The sequence below is a fragment of the Phyllopteryx taeniolatus genome, chromosome 18, assembly GCF_024500385.1.
Source record: "Phyllopteryx taeniolatus isolate TA_2022b chromosome 18, UOR_Ptae_1.2, whole genome shotgun sequence".
Taxonomy (NCBI): domain Eukaryota; kingdom Metazoa; phylum Chordata; class Actinopteri; order Syngnathiformes; family Syngnathidae; genus Phyllopteryx; species Phyllopteryx taeniolatus.
The window spans coordinates 12733256-12754097 of record NC_084519.1 but is presented as its reverse complement, the minus strand read 5'-3'; the positions used below and the strand labels follow the sequence as shown (position 1 = coordinate 12754097).

The following is a 20842-nucleotide window of genomic DNA, read 5'->3' as shown; positions in this document are numbered from 1 at the left end:
TTCAACTGTCACATGATCCCCAAACCCGGAAGTGATGGATCCTCTGAGGCAGACGAGCAAACCCAGACGCATTTAAGCTGTCAAACATGCCTCTTTCTCACCACAACGCATTTTTAACCGCGTGGGTGTTGTATGTTTGCGCTGTGGCGTCAAGCGAAGGAGCTAACGCCACACTTTCCGTCTCGCCAGCGGTCGAGTCGCCGGTTGTCAAGCCGGCGGCGGCCCCCGTCAGCCTGCTGCTGTCCGCCTTCCCGGACGACTTGGAGGTGAGCGACTACTGCAGCGAGCTGCTGCGCCTCTTTGGCCAACGTTACGTGGCCTATGTCAACTGCCTGGTTCCGGCTGCGCGGCCGGTTAAAGTGTGCCAGAACTGCTTCGGCGCTTACGGCAGCCTGGTGACCACCTACATGAACATCTCCTCAGAGCAGGTACCACAACACAGTTGACTTTGGAAATGCGTGTCTCATCATGAGTCACTAGTCTTGCGATGTTTACTTCCTACAAGAAGGAAGCAACTCTAAACCTCTGCCTCGGTTAGTTGTTGTTTTTTGTTTTTCTTTTGCTGCTAAATGTCTTCAGTCGGCTCCTGGCAATGAGAGCTGCAGGGACAGCTTGTTGCGCAGTGACCGTCTCATGCTGGTTTATCTGCTCTTCGACAACCTGCAGGACCTGTGGACCAAAGCAGCCTGCGACAGTAAGTGAAGAAGTAGTGAAACACTTCATTGCAATGGACATTTACATGCAGTATGACTCGCCCTCCTGCGGTGATGAATCATATGACTTTTCGAGACAAAGCATGTGACTTTTATTAGTTCCGCTCTGCACCCATGATTATTCGATAAATCAGACATCTCTTATGTGCATTCTTATTTCGTCTGGAATTTGTGAATTAGAGAAATATGTTGTTGAGGAAAGAGTTGCTCTTTCGTTATTTATGGAGTCGAGGAAACACAATGACCCAGTTCTAGTTCACAGCTGACCATTTATGCAGTTTTACACCACTGTGCTATGTATGGTATGTCAAGGCTGTGTCATGTAGCAATGTGTACGATATCAAGTTTATGAGAGTCATATGAAAGCTGTGTGTGCCCTAACTCGCACGTCAAAACGATCCTTAACGCTTTGTGTTTGCATGACAAGCCAACACTTTGTGCAACACTAATAGTAAAACATCATAGAGGGAAAATGAATGCAAAACCACCAGTTGTGCTGTCGAGAGTAGAGTCACATTGCAATCATCATATGAGGTGGAACACAGCGGTCCCCAAACCTTTTAGCGGTACTGACTCTTTGCATGTGAAGACATTTTTGGTTACTATTTACACAGTGGGCATTAAATTATTATTAGTATTATTTTTTTAAAACACCACATGCAGTAGCTATGATTTACACACATCGCCTGTATTCCGACAAGTGTTATGACAGTAACGTTCTTTATATGCTGAATAAAGTTGTAGTTGTCGCACAGTTTTTGTCTGCGCGTTCTTGGACATAATAATCTGGCGAAGCTTCATTTTGTGTCGCCGCCCTTGTTCCTCGCTGTCATTCCGTGTCCCGCTGCCACTAGTATAAATCTATTAAGCTTTTTTGAAACACGTCAACTGTAAGACATTTATTTTCAAGGGCATTGGGGTCATAGGTTGCGCTATATTTTACAGTTTAGGGCGAATAAGGGTTTATTGTAGTTGAGAGTGAATCAACAGCTGGTTGCAGCCATGTAGCGCTCTCCATTTTTGTCCTCAATTGCCTTGACTGATGATGATTAAAACATGATTAATCACCAGTCACTTCTGCACACTTGACACAATTCTTAATGATTTCTCTTTTTAAAAAATGAGGCAACTGCTCACTGAAAATGACAAACCTGCCGCTTCTTTCCTGATGTAGATTGTATCAACGACGGATTCCGGAGCCTCACCGATGACACGCTGTACTTCATGTCCATTCTCAACCAAACTCTCACCTGCTTTGAAAGATACCAGCAGGTACTCCCTTGCTTATTAGTGATTCCCACAGATTGATGCTGTAAAGCGGAAGGTTTGCCCTATTTTGTCATGTCTCCACAGGGCAACCACACAGAGCTGTGCAAAAACTGTAAGAGCGCATATAAGGGGCTCAATGAGCTGTACAGTGGAATGGAGAAGAATGGCACCATGTGTATTGACATCGAGGATGGTGTACGTATGCCAGAGAAGCTTTTAAAAACAATATCGTTTTATTTTTGTTTTCATATCAGATGCTCTAATGTGTTTAGCACTTTACCATATTGCTCCTTATAATATTTCCTTTCTGGAATTATCATATTGATATTTCCAATTCAAAGTAGCTACCGGTAACTTCACGCCAGAATGAAGCGCTTTCCCACCTTTTCCTTCCTGCTACTTGAAATGAACATACCTGCATTATTATACAAAATACGTCCCAGAGAAAGTTGCTGTCGTGACAAGCCAAACAATCAAACTGCACAAAGGTGTTTTTTTTTTTTTAGCCTCGGGATTTGGATGTGATTAACATTTTTCCAAAGTCTTAGCTCTTTTTTTGCTGTTTGTTGCACATTGGGGTGGCGTGGAAGCTGACGGCAGCATTACTGTCTTCACTTTTAATTCCAGTGTTGTGACTTTAAGTGTCAGCACGTCGTTTGCCTACTTTTGCTAATTACAAATGTTGTATTTCCAAAGCAAGTAACGCCAAAACGGGTGGACCTATTAGGGATATCATGTCATCGTTGTGCTCATCGTGGTCGGCACTTATGTTGGCACTCTGCCTCGTTCTCAGATGAACATGACCCGCAGGCTGTGGAGTAAGAACTTCAAATGTTCCCTTCCCCGGGAGGAGACGGTGCCTGTCATCGCCGTGTCCAGCTTCATGCTCTTTCTGCCCATCATTTTCTACTTGAGCAGCTTCCTTCACTCAGAACAAAAGAAACGCAAGCTCATACACCGTGAGTAACCCGCTTAATTCCCCCATTGTCGCATGCACATATTTTGACAGAGTTTTTTTAGTCTTTGTGGGCTGGTAAGGTGGTTGGGTGGGTGGGTGGCGGGGGGGGGGTGCACTTGGACTGACTCATGTGATAGTGAAGTTTTGGGCTGGGAGGGGGTGTTGTGGGGTGACCATGACTTAAATGCAGACATTTCTTAAAAGATAAGATTTTGATCTTTAAACTTTGTTGTGTCATCCATGGTGGGCCATTCAGGGGGTAGGTCCCCCCCGAAAATCCACTAATAGGTGAATTTGCAAATTCTATGCGGGGTTCCACTCGACTGTATTTTCCCCCCCCAACTTTTTTATTTAAAAAAAAATGTACCACTGTGTATGGATACAAATGAAACCACACGCACAAAACCAAGACAATTCTCCCCCTTTTTTACATTTCTTTGCAGCCAAGAGAGCAAAGTCGTACGCCTCCAGTCTGATGAACATTCGGGACAAGCGGAGCTGATGTTGGACACCACCGAGGAGTTGACTTTTTCTACATTTTGGAGGTTTGTGTTGCAGTGACAGCAGGCTGAATTAACCTATCAGTTTTTAGACACGTGCATTACTTTGTCAAACACACTGGAGTTTTCAACGTACATAATTTGACTTTGGTTCAGCAATAGCCCATATCACTTTGTCCTGAACTTTCATGAGACTTTTTGAAGCAGTTGTAACCAAATATATTGTCATTAAATTAAGATATTTAACTTTTTGTGGTGTCAGTGGACTATATTTAGGGATCTCTGTTTATTATTCTTTGGATGAAAGAAAACTCATCTTTGGGGGCCTCAACATGCCCCAAAAAACACCAGTTTTATTAAGCGCTTGTATCCTGATCAAAATGTATGCATTTTTCATCATAACGAGGTCCACGGAAAAGTCTCAAGAACCCATTCAGGAAATTGAACAGAAAGCCACCTTTTTGGTTTGACACAGCAATATCAGGCAAATTCCAAGACTTGTACTTTTTCATCCAAATGAGACCCCAATATGAAGCAGGTATCCCACACAACTGGGCCATGCTAAATTGACAAATGTTTTTTACTACGCCATCTTACGTGGGCTTCAAAGTTCGATGATCATTTTGAGGATTTGCCGTGAAAAAGGGGGTGTGAGAGACCGTCCATTGCTACTTGCTGCTTTAATTTACAACGTTACACAGGCAATATATGCATCATGAATAAATGTAAAATAATTTAGCTAACCCTGCTTTATTGGGATATTTTCATTACCTTCTCAGAGAGTAAACCTTGAAACTTTTAAGACAAACTTCAAGCACATGCAGGAGCTAAGTATCTCTGAAAGTGTACAATTTAAAGCTGAGCCAATTCAGAACTTGTTCAGCCTCGGCTGTGCTCTACTGCGTGTTGTTCTAATTAAAAATGTATTAGAAATCAATGCTTATGAATACGAATCTTAATTATGTAGTTGCACATGTTGCTGCACAAACATCCTTTTATTTATTTGTGTACCTTTCGTGTGTGTGTGTGTGTGTGTGCGTGCGGTCGTGGATTCTCAAATGTAAGTACGTGCTTCAGTTATGGATCGAGAAATGGGTTTTATGTCTGCCATGCTTGCCCAGAAGAGAGCCACATACAAAAAGGGAAGTACTCGATGTCCATTAGCAGTGACATGTACTGTATCTGCCGCACGAAGAGGGTCCACATCACTGGCCGTGTTGGCTCAATACAACCACGCAGACATAAGTCATTAGAGCACTCTGAATCATGCTTCCAAAATCAGTCTTTTATGGTTGCATTAAGCTTTTAATGGTCTTTCTTTTTTCTATTTTGTGCCTCTAGTTTAATTCATTTTCAGTTATTTCTTTACGCTCCCATTTGTAAGAGCTGAATTGATGAACATTAAGCACATTCATTTATTTGTTACCTTAAAGGTTTATTGAAGCGGGACAATGCACATTAATAAACATTGCTGTAAATATGCCAGAGTTAGCCAAAAGTCTATTTTCCGTCAGTCGTCTGTGGACAAGTGTTTAAAAAGTCAAATTCAGAGCACAGACTAAGTACAAAAATGTGCAAAGGACAGAACTGAGTAATAATGAACTATTTCTTTAAATCTTCAAATGAACTGTATGGGCCTGACTTAGTCCAGGTTTGCTCGTGCATTTAACTTTATGCGATCGCGGACCGCCAAATGTTTGTCGACTAACATTCTTGTTTTGTTTTGGGGAGGTTGGGTGTGGTCCAGTACCAAATGGTGGTTGGGGACCACTGTTACAGAGGGCCATTTTCCTTCTTGAAAACATGACACAAGCTGCTGTTGTTGTTGTTGTTTTTGGGGAAGCTGGAACAGATTAATGGCATTTCTATACATTTCAATGGGGAAAGATGATTTAAGAGAATTGTTTTGCGTTACAGTCATGGTAAAGGAACACAATAAACTTGTATCTCAAGGCATCAGTGTATGGTTTACTATAGTTAGGTGTGGGACAGCGATATACTAAATGTCCTTTCCCGCAGCCTCCGTCCGGTGACTGGCGGTGGGGCTTCGGTATTTACGAGGCCGAGGCGCAGGGCTCCGAAAGCCGCTCGTCTTCCACACAGCGGCGGCCCTTGTTCCAATCTCTCGCATAGGGGTGGGCTTCTCCCTCGTTATTAGCGGCTAATCTACCAGCAGGATAAAGATACTCGGCCCAGTAATCTCAGCAGACACACACACACACACACACGCACACGCACACACACACGCACACGCGTTGAAACTCCATCATGGCTTCTTGGTCTTAGAGAGCGCAGCCACCGCGGCCCATCAGCTCGCCGCTAAGAGCATTACGCACACGCCGAGTCATATGAGCCCCTTTCACGGCCAGCGTGCAGCGGGAAAACACGGTGTGCCGCGTGGGGGCCTGCGTGGCTCAACTGTGACTGTTTAAGATTCCTGATAAACTCTGCTGTTTTACCCCTCAGGTTGAAAGTCGAGCAACACCCGTGTGGCACCACGTGGTGCACATTCACTCAATGGGTCAGTTTTTGTTGTTGTTTTTTTTTTGGTTTTGTTTTATGGTTGGATTATACCTACAAAATCTAACGGCATCCAATGCAAGAGCTGTGAATGTGATGAAAAGTCTGCTGTATATTTATTGTAATTAAAAAAAAAAAAAAAAAAGTAATGATAATGCTGTGATCGTAGTAGTATATTAGTTGTTAAAAATATTTATTCAAATACATTCAAAGGGAAAATGGTTATACATTTTCTCCATAAAATATTTATAAAATAAATACAAATGACAAATTATAGCAAACAATAAAATGTGGTTATTATTTAAATCGATTAAATGTAACCATAATTGACAGGTAAGAACAGGATTAATTCCATTTTCTAAAATGTATAAAATGTATGATTAATATATATATATATATATATTCTTGCACATGCAAAGACTTGGGCTTGTAGGATTAATATAGTACACATAATTATTTCAGTTGATTAAAAAAAAATACAAAATCTAATTATTTAAATACATTAGAAATTATTTTTAATTAAGTCAAACAGAATAAAATTTTCTTCATAAATATACATTTGAAAGATTATTAATTGAACAGAATATTAATAAAAAAACTGAAATATAAAAATACATACACAACATATATTAATAAAACAATGGGCAATCTCAATGCATACTGTACATCTACCTCAAAAAAAAAGTTCTCATACTCATGTTGTAGTTGCATTTTTTTTGCATTTTGTTTACTAATGTGTGTATGTAATACATATTTGAAATGTCATTGCAATGAAGATTGCATTAGCCAAGCAGCTGATTGACTTTCGCCGGATTTATTGTTTTGCAATAAAAGGAAAAAGAAAATCCAGAGGCAATAAGGGCCTAATTCCACACACAATAATTTCCCTCCTAATCCACTCACAAACAGATTTGATTTAGTAAAAATTCGGGACTAATGAGCATGATATTACAAAGTGACTCACATCAACCACATTATATTTATTCTGCTTCTATTGCTGGATTTGAATACAAATTAAACATAAAATGTGCTGAGGATTGTGTTCAGGCTTTAGTCGAAACGATGAAAATCACTTGCTGAAGTATTACATTGCATAAACTCCATTAAAATAGCTATTCCATTCACTCCTATTGTTAAAACTTCACGTGACCAATGCTAAGCGTTTGATTCGCCCCAGGATAAACGGGCAAAAAAAAAAAAAAAAAAGGATATGAACCATTGATGTCTTCTGACGAATGAGAACAAAATACTTGTGATACAAGGTCATTACAGTGGCCAACAAATGTCATCTCTTGTTGTCCTTGTCTCTTGTGAAATATTATTCTTGTTAAATGCTGTACATTGGACAAGGTCACGACCTCCTCCATTGCTTTAGAATGTTCTGCAGAACCCTCTTTTCACATAAATGTTCCATAAAATAATACATATTTTGGGGGCTACTTGAAACACACCATTAATGCAACACAGTGGATATTAAAAAAGTCTACACACCCTTGTTTAAATGGCAGATTTTGATATTTAAAAAAAAATATATATACACCAAGACAAATCATTTCACAATTTTACCACCATAACTGTGACCTACAACCTGTACAACTCAATTAGAATATTGAAGAAATCTTTTGGAAAGTTAAAAAAAAAAAAAAAAAAAAAAATGTAATGTGGTTGCACCCTCTTATGAGACAGCTGTATTCAGAATTAACCAAACACATTCAAGCTCATGTTAAATGGGAGTCAGCACACACTTGCCACCATTTAAAGCGCCTCTGATGAGCCCAAAATACATTTGTGCTGTTTTAGTAGGCTTTCCTGACATTTGTTTTGCTTTCAAGCAGAACCTTGAAAGATTTGCGTTAACACTGACTCCTGTTTGGAACTGATCATAATTCCTTCCACCTTGACTAAGGCCCCAGTTCCAGTTGAAGAAAACATGCCCCAAATCATAATGCTGCCATTATAGTGCTTCACTGTATGTAAAGGTTTCTTTTGGTGATAACTTGTGTTGTTTTTATCAAAATCTCCCAAATGTGTGTACAAAAATGCTATGGTCTGATGAAACCAACGTTGAAGTGTTTGGCCTTAATTCCAAAAGGCGTGTTTGGCTCAGACTCAACACTGCTCATCACCAGAAGAACACCTCACCTATAGTCAAGCGTGGTCGTGGAAGCATCATGATCGGGTTCTGCGTTTCTTCAACTGGAACTGGCACCTTGGACAAGTTGGAAGGAATTATGAACGGTTCCGTATCGCAGTTAGTCTGGCGAAGCCTACTAGAACATCTGAAATGTATTTTGGGTTAATCAGAGGCGTTTTAAATGGTGGCAGGTGTGTGCTGACTCCTACTTAACCTGCGTTTGAATCTTCTTTGAATGTTAATGCTGAACACAGCCGCATCCCAGTCAAGAGGGTGTGCACACTTGTGCAAGAAAGTGTTAGTCGGAGTTTAGGTCATTATGCAAGCCCTGACCCCCAGCCGCACCCTAAGCCGTCAGTTAGTTAAGTGGCTGTAGGTGACCTTTAGGCCGCTCACCTCTCGACGCCTCAGCGATGAATATGATTCTTTGTTGACTAAGAAGTAAACATTATGCCCCTGGGGCTAGGAATTAGCACACACACACATGCACATTACACATGCAGCTCGCACAGAGCATACGAAAGAGTGAATGGGGTGTATTATACACCTACGAAGCGAGGGGTGGTCAAAGTCTGACAATCCCAAGATTATGGCATTATGATAGATTATAGAATCACTCTCTAATGGCCGTCATTCAGTTTGTAATCTCAGCAGCAGCTCTGTGGAGAGAGCGAGAGAGACAAAAAAAAAAAAAAAAAAAGGACCGAGCATTTCAGCCCATAAGAAAATGAGCCGTCTTATGACAAGTCAGCTGTTGGCGACATCACAGATGCTGGATCATATGTCAGAAACCTTTGCTACCTGGGGTGGGTAGGGGGCACTTGAGGATAAAGCACCCCCCGCTTTTAGGGCAGGAGCATCTGACCCTTTTGTGAGGTTCTGCGACATCATCTTGACAAGACAGTGAGCATTTGTGCAAGTGGGCTTCTGTTTTTGATCAGGGGCACTTTGAATGTGTGCTTTATTTCAAGGCAATAGCGCCATCTAAGCACAACTCTTGGCCTTACAGGTTCGGCTCGACAGGAAAGTCTTGCCGAACTAACTGGTTTGGATGCTGTGTGGAGCTCCATTTTATGAAAACGTATCATTTTATTGTTTAGGCCTAGTTCGGATTATGTATGTATGTGTCTAAATGTAAATGCAGTAAATTATGAATATCTGTTCCTGATAGACCTGATTTGCTGCTGGAAATTGTAATGAGCTGGCATGCAGTTCTGAAAACGACTACAATATTAAATAATATTATTATTAAAGATTGTGATTTATCAAATTCATTTGAAATTAAGTTTCATCCATGGTCAAAGGCAAGATTAGAGGGAATATTAAGTTTCAGAAGGCACAAATGGAAATATTTGTTCCAGATTTAGAGAAAATGATGAAAATATCAAATCTTATCAGAATCATTATTACATTAATTTGATATTAAGCTTGGCCCAAGATCAAATGTAATTTTTTTTCTAATAAAAGTAAACGTTTCAGTATCAATAAGTGGACATATTGTACCAAATTCAGTGAAAATGAATAAATTAACTTATTTACAGTTATGATTAGTAATCAAGTTTCACCCAAGGTAAAATGCAGGCTACATTTTTAAGTACAATTGGATATTCCAATATCAACAAATGGAAATTGTATTTCTGAATTTGGTGACAATTACGAAAGTATGAAATATTATTAGATTAATTTTAAATTAAGTTTTGCCCATGGTCAAAGTTATGTTTTTGTATTACATTTTGACATTTTGGTTTCAACAAATGGAAATATTTATTTCTGAATTCATTAACAATTACTCAATTGTCAAATATTATTCACAGTTATTGCTGTTAATTATCTCATAACTGAGTTTGGCTGAAGTTACTTTTTAAAGTAACGTTTGGTGTTCCACTGTCAGCGAATCGAAGAGCAATATTTGGTCCTGAATTCAATGAAAATGACTAAAATATCAAATATTCTTTCCAATGATGACTATTATTACATTATTTCGAAATTAAGTTTTGCCCAAGATCATATCTAAGTTTTCATGAAAAATGTAATGTTTTTTTTACATCAATGTGTGGAAATATTTGGTGCTGAATTCAGTGAAAATAACAAATGAAAGAGTCCTCGCTTTTGCTTCAAAATTTATTGTGCTCATATTATCTTATTGTTATTTTGATGTATTTTGTCAGTAACCATATCGCATTGATTTTCTATTTCTATGATTATGACACCTTTTTTTCCCCCTTTTTAAACTATTTGGTCTTTGGGAGACTGATTTTCCGAGGTTCCCTGAAGGCAGCCCTGGGTCGCCGTGGCAACACGTCGCAAACGCAGCACTGCGATGCTCTGCTGGAGTCTGCGCACCTTATTACGTCTTCATTCGGTGTCATATTTTTTAAATTGACATATTGTAATGATGGAAGAAGATAAGATGGCTGAGGAGGCGTGTGAAAAGTTGGATTTTTCTGCAAATAAAGGCGCCGAAACCGGGTAACTTGAGCTGTTTTGTTCTTGGACTTTATTTTAAGCACATAAAATGCACCGCGTCGTCCATCTGTGTATATATTGTGATGTACTATTCATTTTTAAAAAAGCCAAGCGTGTTGCACATGTGTTAATATGTAAATGTGGAATGAAATGGCTTTCTGTGACTGTGCACATGGAGAGCGTCCACGCTGCCTCGTGGAGAAGAACAACAAGCAAAGGTTGGTGAGGTTCCCTTCTATGTGCAATCTTTAATACTGCATATTCGCTAGACATTTCATTAGGGACGCGCAGTGGGGGTCCAAACATTTAGTTTTGATTGACACTCTGAGTGGGGGATTAATTTAACAATGTCTTTGTTAATTCATTCATGTGATTTGCTATTTTTTCTTTATTTTATTGTTGTACTTTGTTATTAATATGGTTCGCCGAAGGGTTTGTAATATTATGTCGCTCTCACATGGCTGAACAAGGTAAGCAAAATATTAAAATAATAATTGAAAAATATATTAAAATATGAAAAACTCCTGTCATGTCATGCACAGCAAATAGAAATAACTAAAAATGCAAATAATATAGAAATAGATCATATAAAAATCATATAGAAATATAAATAACTAAAAATGTAAATAATCATTATGTATAACTGTAGTATTGTTTTTGTCTCATTCTTTTATAGTTAAAATTTTGTTTTTAGCCTCTGCCCCGTTTATTTAAAATGACAATGATACAAATTATCATTATAGTTATGATTGGTTTTCTTTTTGTGTTATTATGCATTTGTGTCAGTAAACCAAATAACCAAAATATGAGAAATAACTCATGATTTAGTCCATACAACTGCAAACGAAACAATAAAATAATTTCCACAGGCATTATTATTTTTTTATTATACTTTCATTAAATCAATTTACAAAATAAAATTTATAAAGAAAACCTCGATAAATGGTGTCTTTTATTTCAGTCGTGCAGCCCTGGGAGAATTTCCAAGCTGGAGAGAGATTTGCTGGCAGTAGTAACTGACATCCAAGCTGCAGCTGACGCCAAAGAATCCAAACGAAGGGAAGAGCTGGAGGAAGCTCGCAGGATACGGTACATTTTTATCTTCCCAGTAGATCTTCCCAATTTCTCATTCTGCCCTTCTCGACTCAGCTCCGAGCTCCTGGAGAAGGACGTCAAGTCCAGCCAGGAGAAGTTTGAGGAGATCACTGCCAGGTGGGCTTTGGCCGAGCAGGTGGTCGTCCCTCAGGAGCTGCAAGAAACCTTAAAGTGGCAACAGCTCTTGTGCGCGGAACTTATCGAGGACAAGAGGAAAGTCATCAAAGACCTGCAGCAGGTAACACAATGTAAAAACTAGTGTCCAGTTTCCATAGATGAGGAGGATGTCGTCATGTTTTGCCCGAGCAGGAATTGAAGCGTGCAGATCATCGTTACGTGAAAGACTTGAGGAGGCAGGCGGAGGAGTTGGATCTGATGATGCGACGCTCTGAAGAGGTCATCGCTACTCTGACGCAGGCCTACAGGGAGGAGCTGGATCACATTGAGGTACACGTACATACTGCACTCAAAACAAACAAACAAACAAAAATCAAGTCCAAAATGTGCATTGCCTGTATGTAGCCATACTTCACGTAAAATGTTTGTTGAAAGTATCCATGGGCGGGAGGCGGGGGTTTACCCTCAACTGTTTACCCACCGGTAGGTAGGGAGGTGCGGTAGTACAAGTAGGGGAGGGAGGAAGGAAGGAAGGAAGGAAGGAAGGAAGGAAGAAAGAAAAAGAGAAAGAGAGAGAGAGAGAGAGAAAGACTCAAAGACCCGAGTAAAGTCCATGAATCAGATTGCCGGAACAGGTAAATGGCAAATCTATATCTCTGTGTCGAATGTAAATGTTTTATATATAGGTAAAGGTTGTGCATATAAATACTAATGTTTAATCTATATCTAAATGTTAAATCTAAATGTGAAATGTTATAGCTAAATGTTACTGGTGGAACTAAATATTTAGCGAAAATGCAAATCAAAACTGCCGATAGGCGGAAGTACCAAAATAAAAGCTCGACATCAGAGTATGTCTAAAGTCCCCCCCCAAAATAACATAAAGCCCATCTTATCTGGGGAAATGGACTCTTGGACACAGATCATAGTTGTAATATATACATGAAATAACAAACACGTTTTGAGAAACTTTATTTGATGTGTCCTTTTAGTGTTTAGCTGTGACTTTAAAAAACGACTAGAGGATTTAGGACCCGCGGGAGCCTTGGCCGTCCACCTCCACCGGGTGGGTGGCAGGTGCACGTCACTGTCAGGAAGAAAAGTGACTCTCGAAAATTCACCATTTATTTTTAAAACACTGTTTGAGACTAAATGTGACAAAACTGCTGTTATTTTCAGAGCGAGATGCTTTACAAACGGCACCCCATACAAACTGCAGTCATGCTAGTTAGCGTAGCATGCACAGGAAGTCCGCTCATCTATTTTCCAGGTTTGATCACGTGACGTTCCGCATACAGTAGATTGGTCAGCACAAGCCACATTCCTATTATGCATTCTTTCTAGATGATAAAGAACATATGTCTGAGAGTATTGTTATATTATCTGCCAACATCTCCGTTTGTGTAATAACGTCGATGCTATTCGTTAGCATTTCGTGTAGTTGGCACGTGTACATTACTACTAATAGGACACATACACCTGCTTCATATCAGTATGAAAGCTAAAAGCATTGCTGCCCGTGGGTTTGTTATCACAGGCTATTAACGTGTCACTAATGGTCACCCTTCCTTTATAGAGCATCTATCAGCAGGAACATGATGTCTTGCTCACAAAAGACCAGACAGAATGGGAGCAGAGCCTCAAGGAGATGTGGGACCAGCAGGTCAGGAGACAAACACTTCTACATTTGGATTTGTCGTACATCAGCTGTGCAGGTAAATGAGCGACGGTGTGCTCGCAGCAAGAGAGGCTGGCGGAGAGGAAAAAGACAGTGGAGGAGTACGAAGCTAAAATTCACGACCTGATGATGGATCCGGAATATAAGTACGATGCCGAGAGGGCCGACCACTTTGCTGACATTCGGGTAGGAAGATTACAAATATTCTTCAAGTTGAGTGTTGCTCTTGGAACAGTTTGGAAAAGGGGGAGACACTTAAGCCACAATGTCAACTTTTTAAAAAAAGTCTCAAGGCAAAGAACACAAAACTGTAACAAACTTGTATGATTACAGTTTTTGTCAAAGCACACCCAAACAAACGGAACATCTTCAAACATGTCATTTTAAATGGCTGCTGCTTGTGTGGTTACTGTTTAGTCGTAGTAAAGAGTTGACTCGGTCTTTTTTTTTTTAGGTTCTGGAGAGGGAACATCAGCAAATGCTAGCCGACAGCATGATCAGCAATGTCAACTACATCAAAGACAAGCATGACAGAGAGATTTACAACTTAAGCCACATGAAGAGTAGAATCCTCAGGTGAGTCAAATTATTATTATTATTTCACTATACTGCGCTATCTTGGATACAAGCAGGGGCTCCCTGCCGGCACCCCTAGAGGCCCCCCAGTTCGACGCCCATGGATGATAGAAGTGCCTTGACTTACGACTTTTTAGACGAGCCGTCGCTTGGCCGATTTTCCATCTTGGAAAATTAGCAAAGATTTGTCACGCTTGGTCTTCAGATCGCCACTGCAAGATGGCGCCAGCAAACTTCACAACATCCACACATTTTATTTTAAAAAAACCCCCAAAAAAACAAGAATTAACATCTTGCCACCATCAATTCACATTGGTTTCCTTGCAGTGGCAGAACAATATCACTTGGTGACGGTAACTGCACCATTAAGCTCGTATGCCGACCGCCAATATTCCCCAAAGAGGAAGAAGAAGGACGGGCAATACATTAGATACACTCTAATGTTCTGCTTTCTGTGGAAAGAAAATATTACCGTGTTTTTATACATTACAAAATAGTTAAGTGCAATTTATCTTGTGAAAAAGGAATTTTGGTGGGTTTTTTTGTGGAGGCTGGAATGTAATTCATTGCAACTGAAGCACTTCACACGTTAACTTACAAGTGCCTGAATATATGAGCTTTCGAATCTACGAGCCATCGCTTGGTCAATTCGTTTTGCGAGACAAAATTTCAGTGACGGGCGAACTTCAGATACATCGCCGCTCGAGAGAAGTGAAAACAACATCGGCCAATCTGACTTCAGATTCTAATCTCCGTTTGTCCGTGATAGAGGATTGTACGTTTTGTTTTCCAGTCTGCAGACGGAGCTGAAAAACCTGAAGTCCACCTGTGCGAGCAGCAAAAAACAGTCAGAGAAGCAGAGCAGTTGTCTGTCCAATGACTACAAACGCAGCATCGAGCAATACCAGTGCGTGCAGCGGAGAATCAGGTGAGATACTCGACACGCACTCTCGAGGCTCGTCTCAATGATGGCGCTGATTTATCAGCTGCATCCCGTCACCCTTCAGGCACTTTGCTGTCGCTGATGCCAGACAATTTGAGGAAACCTGGCGAATGCTTGACAAGGAGGTGAGGCAACAAGCGGAGAAGGCTTTGCTAATTGACTCCATCATTTACAAGCAGCACCTCGGCCTAGCCTGGGCGAGACCTCCAGGGGCCTCCGCCGTGGATCTGTCAGGTCCATGCAACCTTCGGAAACGAGCCGGCCCGGAACACGGCGGGGCTGGGATGGACGAAGCGGCTGCAGCATCGGAGGAGGAGGAGGAGGTGCCCTTGGAGACCATGAAGGAACTCATGGAGCTGCTGTGTGATGAGTTGGTGAGCACGAGACAATGTCATTTCACAAGACGTTTTTAGTTCAATTCAATATCATTATTAATGATTTGTTTTCTCATTTATTTTGGCTTTCCGTGAATCTAAATGACAGGACATTTGAGCATATTTTCAGTGTCTTTTCTCCATGCACACTCTCAGGACTTCCTCACAGAGGACAGACTCCAGCTGTTGGAAACCCTGGGCAAGAAGGAACGGAATGTTGTGAAGCTGGAGGCTCTTCTCCATGTGTGTTCACATTGACTTTTTTTGTTTTCCATTGATTGCACAGCTATCATAGACTGTGCTGTGTTTCGATCTGTCAAAGTGCTGCTGGAGTGTATTTTGTTGCTTCTCCCAGGTTTTTGGCATGGAAGAGGAGGATATACCCAAACTGGCTGACTTCCTGCTGAAGTACCAGCAGCGGCAGCCAGCTGAGGTGGTTTGATATCTGAATAATCTAATGACATTGCCTTTTAAACTAATGTTTCTCTTTTTTTAGGGCCGTTCTGCTGGTCCAGTTGAATCCGGTGACAAGTCACAGGAAAGCGCCACCAGCTCTGCGTGTAATCCTAACTACATCCTGCCTGCTCTAAAAGACTTCCTGAAGCATCACAGCCGCTTCAGGTTGGCTAAGAACATCTTCAAATAGTAATCGAATTAGTCGTGTATAATATAGCAACAAGCATTAGGAATTATTATGCTCATCTATTGAAGGAGCCAAGCTTCTGGGCAGCCTCGCTACTGGAGCGCAGACATGTGGGATTCCTCATCGGACGAAGCCTACTGGGAGAGTTTGGCCAGCGTCATCACCGGGGACAAACTCAAAGTGTGGGATGCGGCAGAGAGCATACTGAAAAAGCACATGTAAGTAGCATACATACACATGCAAAACACATGTGCGCAAAACACACATCAAGTCAGCTCCTTCCCGTGTCCTCCAGGACAGTTCTTACTGAGATCTCAGATTGCATCCCTGAAATTAAGAGCCTGGAACAGCAGAATGCAGAACTTCGCAGGCTGCTGCAACGATCTGTCAACCCATGTGTATGAGTATTTGTGTTGCTTAGAATTTGTCCTTTTATGTTGGTGTGAACATACATAGTATAGACATAGCGACAATCAATGGCCACAAAATTAGGTACAAAATCCTGACACTGTATTGTACCCAAGGTGTAGAAAACGAATGAAATTATACACTGTATACTGAATATATATACTGTATACTGTTTTTTCCCCCCAAATATATACAAAAGAAAAAACTATTCACATGTAACATTAGAATATAATGTGCTGCAGCGATTTATCACATGAATGTATTTCAATGGCTTGCTAGTTTGTATATATTTTTAAAAATCACCATGATAACTTCATATAGATTTAACTATATTTTGGGGTATTATTAATGTTGTATAATTGTTTGAAGAAATACATCGAAATCATGGACTTTAATGCATTATCCATCCATCCACTGTCTTAACCACGTATCCTCACTAGAGTCTTCAGTTAACCGAGCACGCATGTTTTTGGAATGTGCGAGGAAACCGGAGTACCCGGAGAAAACCCACGCAGGAAGCCAGATTTGAACCCGGGAGCTCAGAAATGTGTGGCGGATGTGCGAACAAAAGTCGGCCACAGTGCCGCCGGATTTAGTGCATTCATTTTGATTAATTAACTTCATTGAAGTGGAAATAAAAAGTATACACACCCTTGTTGAAATGCCAAGTGTTTGTGATATTAAAAAAAAAACAAAAAAGAAAGCTTAATTTAGCTGATGTCACTGCAAATTTGTGACAAAACTGGAAATTCCATTCGTCATCATCCCACTGGGAGCTGTACATGGATAAGCACTCATCACAAAGTATGGAAATTATTATTATTATAATCATCGCACACACAAATGGCAGGAAACGAAACGTCTGTGTTGTTCTGTTTATTTCAAATAGCAAAAAACAAAGGAAGACAAAAAAAATATTGCACTCGTTTCTATAATAACACAAATCCATGGTAAAAACAGGCAGGTTTAGTGCAAAAAGGAAGTGAGTCATCAGTGAACTTCAGAAATACAAACAAACAACAGGTCGAGTACAGGCAGGTGTAGTTGGGGGGGGAAAAAATGACATCAAATTTGCGTGCCAACTTTTATTTATTTTTATTTTTTATTTTTTAAGGAATTATTACTTTGAGACCTATTTTAACTCTCCAGTCATGTGTACTTTATACTGAGGTATCTCTACATTGCCGCTAATGTTGAACACAGCACTGGATATTCCTGTTGAGCTCGACACACCGTCATGCTAACATGCGACCTTCTTTGTCACAGCGATGCATGCACTTTGACATGGAAGCAAACACTTAACAGTACATATGCAGAAAAAAAAAATAACGCTTTCTATACAATCTTTCAATTTGCTGATTCATGATAATTAATATTAATATCATATCGTATTATATATATCCTATTAAATAATCTCATTATCTTGTTTTATTTCTTTAGTAAAATAGACATTTTATTTATTTTTCATGTTTATTTTAGACGTGTGCAAAAACCGCGACAGCTACACTTGGTACAAAATAATCGAGACGAACGTCAACATTTCCACGCAATCATCTGACTGCTGTATACAATTAAAAATGAAATTGTTAAAAAATCATTGCCAAAACATTTCAAATTTGGGTTACCTTTGAGATTCTTTTGTTCTGTACTATACATGGACAAAGAGAGGATATTTACCGTTGTTATTCAGTCTTGTTTAAGACAATATGAAATAGTTGGAACTCAAACTAACAGCTTATAAATCATACCGATGCTTTGCTGGCTTGTAAGAAGGAACGTTTAATTGCCAATGGCGACCCTAGATGGCCTACTTGGGTGTTCTGTAATATAGATGGACCAGCCAAGACACCTTAGAATGTGTTGACACCAGCATCAGTGCACTAAAATGATATAGGGAAAAGCCTGGAGCGAAAAAATTAAATAAATCCCTTTTTGGCTTTACATAAGTTAGGACAGTCTTAGCTTCTGCTCGTGTGTAAAAGGTGACAAGCTGTACAGTGGTACCTTGACTTACGAGTGCCCCAACTTAAGAGTTTTTTTCTACGTGTTGCAAGCTAAAATTTTACTTAGTACGAGTGCGTTTCAGACGCTCCACCGATAGATGGGAGCAGAAAAATACAGCAAACATGAGTTCACATTTGTTCCCTCGTAGTGACAGTACAGGTGTCTGTTGTGTTTCGTGCTTGCATTATTTTTATTTTTGGGCAGATATTTTGCCAAATGTATTTTTTCTAACCACAGGCCCGAAAAAAAAAATGAGCGGTGAGATTAATAAGAAAATGATATCCATTGAATGAAAGCATGAAATAATAGAAAAATATGTGCGATGGTGGCGAAAAAGGCAAAAAAACAAAAACAAAAAAAAAGTGACGAAGAATAAGTCAATGTACCACTGTATATGAAAACTGATGAACTTTGCTCCCTTCCTGTGGTTGAGGTCGATGGAGGGAGCGGTATAAAACCTGAGCCAGCATCCCAAGTCAGCCTTTAACAATCATCCAGAACCCCCCCCCCCGTTTTTCCTGTTCAGGCGCCGAGCAACTTCTTGACGAGGTAGCCTGGCATACTGTACAGGAAGAGGCCCAGCATTACGAACAGGAGCAGGGCCAGCACGATCTTGATGATGAGCCACTTGTAGCGGTTGCACACCAGGTAGCGGATGGCTTTCAGCGGGCTCAGGAACCACAGGAAGGTGGTGTCGGGCCGACTTGACGGGGAGACACAAGAAAGAGGGCACTTATTAGCAGTGGTCGGAAGCTCACCCACAACCCAGATGAAGACAAGCGCTAGAGAAGATGGATAGATGGAAAAGTTACTTAATGCATTCCCTTATTATAGTGACAGTGTGACCCTAGAACATTTTAATTATTTCCTATTTTTGGCCCCAGATGTTCCACTAATACTGTAATTTGACTGACATTGTATTCCATCCCACTATGATGACCTAATGATGTGGCTGGTGAGTGCATATTTGATACCCTGAATACCTCAAGCTGTGCTTTCATGCAGTTACATACACTTAAAAAGATGCAGGGAAAGAGACACGAGGAGGTGCAAAGACTGGAGACAAGACGCAGAAAAGGACAGACGTCTACAACTGAAACAAAACACCAGAGACAAAAGCTACTTTGCAAGGACACAAGGGGGCGCTAGCAACGCACAGACAACAGGAGAAGAAGAGGAAGAGGTGGTGATGAGAGGTTGGAGGACGAAGACTACCGGCTCATCAGACCCCCAGCATCTTCTTGACCAGGTAGCCGGGGATGGAGTAGAGGAAGAGGCCCAGCATGAGGAGCAGCAGAATGAGGCCCAGCACCTTGAGGATCAACCAGCGGTAGTTGTGCCACAGGAAGTAGCGAATAGATTTGAGAGGGCCCAGGAACCACATGAAGCTTGTATCTGGGCGACTTTTGGGCGCAGCGGATGGAAAAGAGCGATAGCGAGTACGCAGACAGAAGATGGTGACGGGAGGCAGGAGGGAGAAGAAGAAATAGAGGAGAAAGCAAAAGAAAGCATCAGCAAGGAAAGCAGTGATCGTCATACTTCCATGTATTACACTGCTTTCCTCACTGGGAGAAGGAATCCTGAGCAGCAAACTTTCAAGTGTTAAATCAACCATGCAGGTCTACAGTACATGTCCCATCAAGGAACTCAGTTGGCACTAAACCTACTTTGGTTTCTCCAGGGGATCGGGCTCGTTACGTCCAAGTCCCACTGGACTTTTCTCTGCCTCCTCTGCAGTGATCAGGTGGAGTTCAGCCTCCACTTTGCCCTGTAGAGACAGCATAGTTAGCATTGTAAATATCACTCACAATCATTGGAGATCCAATATCCAGAATCCTGTCTCGACAAACACCACAATTAATCCCACTGGACATCTGGATTCTGGAGCGTTTGCAACTTTGTTTCGACTAAGCGATAGAGTTCAGGTTAAGTGTGTTTTTTTTTTTATTTCCATGATGTTCCCAGGCCAGATACATGGTCCCTCCAGGTCTGCCAGATCTTTTACCGGTTGGACATGGCTGAAAAACATCACCTGGGAGGCATCGGAAATAGATGCTCCATCAATGTGGAGGAGCAGCATCCCTCCTGGATGTCCTTTCCCCTCACACTATCTCTTAGGTTAAGTCTGTACTTCCTGCTACTTTCTGTCTCCATGGAATTTCTGCTCCAGTTTAATACCATTCCCCTCGACCAAGGTGCTGACGCGTCTGGATTTTGCCCCTGGGTCCTACGTGGTCTCTCCCGTTCCTACTCAGGGGTGAACCATTTTTGTTCTGTACTGTACACTGGAAATGCAACAAATAAGATGTAGTGGTGGTAGCTCAACCACCACCACAGTAACTAAACATTGTTTAATTAACTTTAATTGAGCAAGCGAGATAGACATTTGCTGTCTCTTTTTTGCAGACATTTTCATATGAAGCTGATTCAAACTCATCGTGTAA

The 20842-nt window shown here is 40.8% G+C and overlaps 3 protein-coding genes across 17 annotated transcripts in view; 2 read left to right on the top strand and 1 right to left on the bottom strand.

Moving 5' to 3' along the window:
• ostm1 (osteoclastogenesis associated transmembrane protein 1) lies at nucleotides 1-3691 on the top strand. The gene is made up of 6 exons (XM_061754039.1): nucleotides 1-428; nucleotides 580-694; nucleotides 1888-1985; nucleotides 2067-2177; nucleotides 2776-2941; nucleotides 3384-3691. The coding sequence occupies exons 1-6, from the start codon at nucleotides 87-89 to the stop codon at nucleotides 3440-3442; spliced, it is 891 nt and encodes a 296-aa protein (XP_061610023.1). The 5' UTR covers nucleotides 1-86; the 3' UTR covers nucleotides 3443-3691.
• A 2700-nt stretch (nucleotides 3692-6391) lies between these two features.
• drc1 (dynein regulatory complex subunit 1 homolog (Chlamydomonas)) lies at nucleotides 6392-20798 on the top strand. 4 transcript variants are annotated; one of them, XM_061754035.1, is made up of 15 exons: nucleotides 6392-10563; nucleotides 10739-10778; nucleotides 11522-11649; nucleotides 11710-11893; nucleotides 11965-12102; nucleotides 13349-13435; nucleotides 13514-13636; nucleotides 13905-14026; nucleotides 14820-14954; nucleotides 15034-15343; nucleotides 15500-15586; nucleotides 15699-15776; nucleotides 15840-15964; nucleotides 16055-16204; nucleotides 20364-20798. In XM_061754035.1, exons 1-15 carry the CDS (start codon nucleotides 10487-10489, stop codon nucleotides 20707-20709), a joined length of 2130 nt encoding a protein of 709 aa, XP_061610019.1. In that variant the 5' UTR covers nucleotides 6392-10486; the 3' UTR covers nucleotides 20710-20798. The 4 variants fall into 4 exon arrangements, with proteins under 4 accessions (XP_061610019.1, XP_061610018.1, XP_061610022.1 ...); XM_061754038.1 differs by lacking the exon at nucleotides 20364-20798 and adding an exon at nucleotides 16282-17049 and having other exon boundaries at nucleotides 6394-10563; XM_061754034.1 differs by having other exon boundaries at nucleotides 11522-11893.
• Nucleotides 17256-20842, bottom strand: part of otofa (otoferlin a) — a 52467-nt gene continuing 48880 nt past the window's right edge. For 10 of the 12 annotated variants that reach the window (XM_061754029.1, XM_061754021.1, XM_061754032.1 and 7 more), the window contains 2 exons: nucleotides 20066-20166; nucleotides 17256-19101 (listed from right to left, as the gene is read on the bottom strand). In XM_061754029.1, coding sequence (XP_061610013.1) covers nucleotides 18921-19101; nucleotides 20066-20166 — 282 coding nt within the window. In that variant the 3' untranslated portion in view covers nucleotides 17256-18920. Of the gene's footprint in view, nucleotides 19102-19613; nucleotides 19802-20065; nucleotides 20167-20842 lie in introns of all 12 variants that reach the window. The other 2 variants (XM_061754026.1, XM_061754030.1) reach the window with 1 other exon arrangement.

Excerpts from the sequence above, each read along its gene's own strand:
- ostm1 (XM_061754039.1), top strand. The coding sequence starts at position 87 with ATGCCTCTTTCTCACCACAACGCATTTTTAACCGCGTGGGTGTTGTAT. Across the intron at positions 695-1,887 it reads GACCAAAGCAGCCTGCGACA|ATTGTATCAACGACGGATTC; the intron begins GTAAGTGAAGAA and ends TTCCTGATGTAG. Across the intron at positions 1,986-2,066 it reads GCTTTGAAAGATACCAGCAG|GGCAACCACACAGAGCTGTG; the intron begins GTACTCCCTTGC and ends ATGTCTCCACAG.
- drc1 (XM_061754034.1), top strand. The coding sequence starts at position 10,487 with ATGATGGAAGAAGATAAGATGGCTGAGGAGGCGTGTGAAAAGTTGGAT. Across the intron at positions 10,779-11,521 it reads GAGAAGAACAACAAGCAAAG|TCGTGCAGCCCTGGGAGAAT; the intron begins GTTGGTGAGGTT and ends CTTTTATTTCAG. Across the intron at positions 13,436-13,513 it reads AGGAGATGTGGGACCAGCAG|CAAGAGAGGCTGGCGGAGAG; the intron begins GTCAGGAGACAA and ends GTGTGCTCGCAG.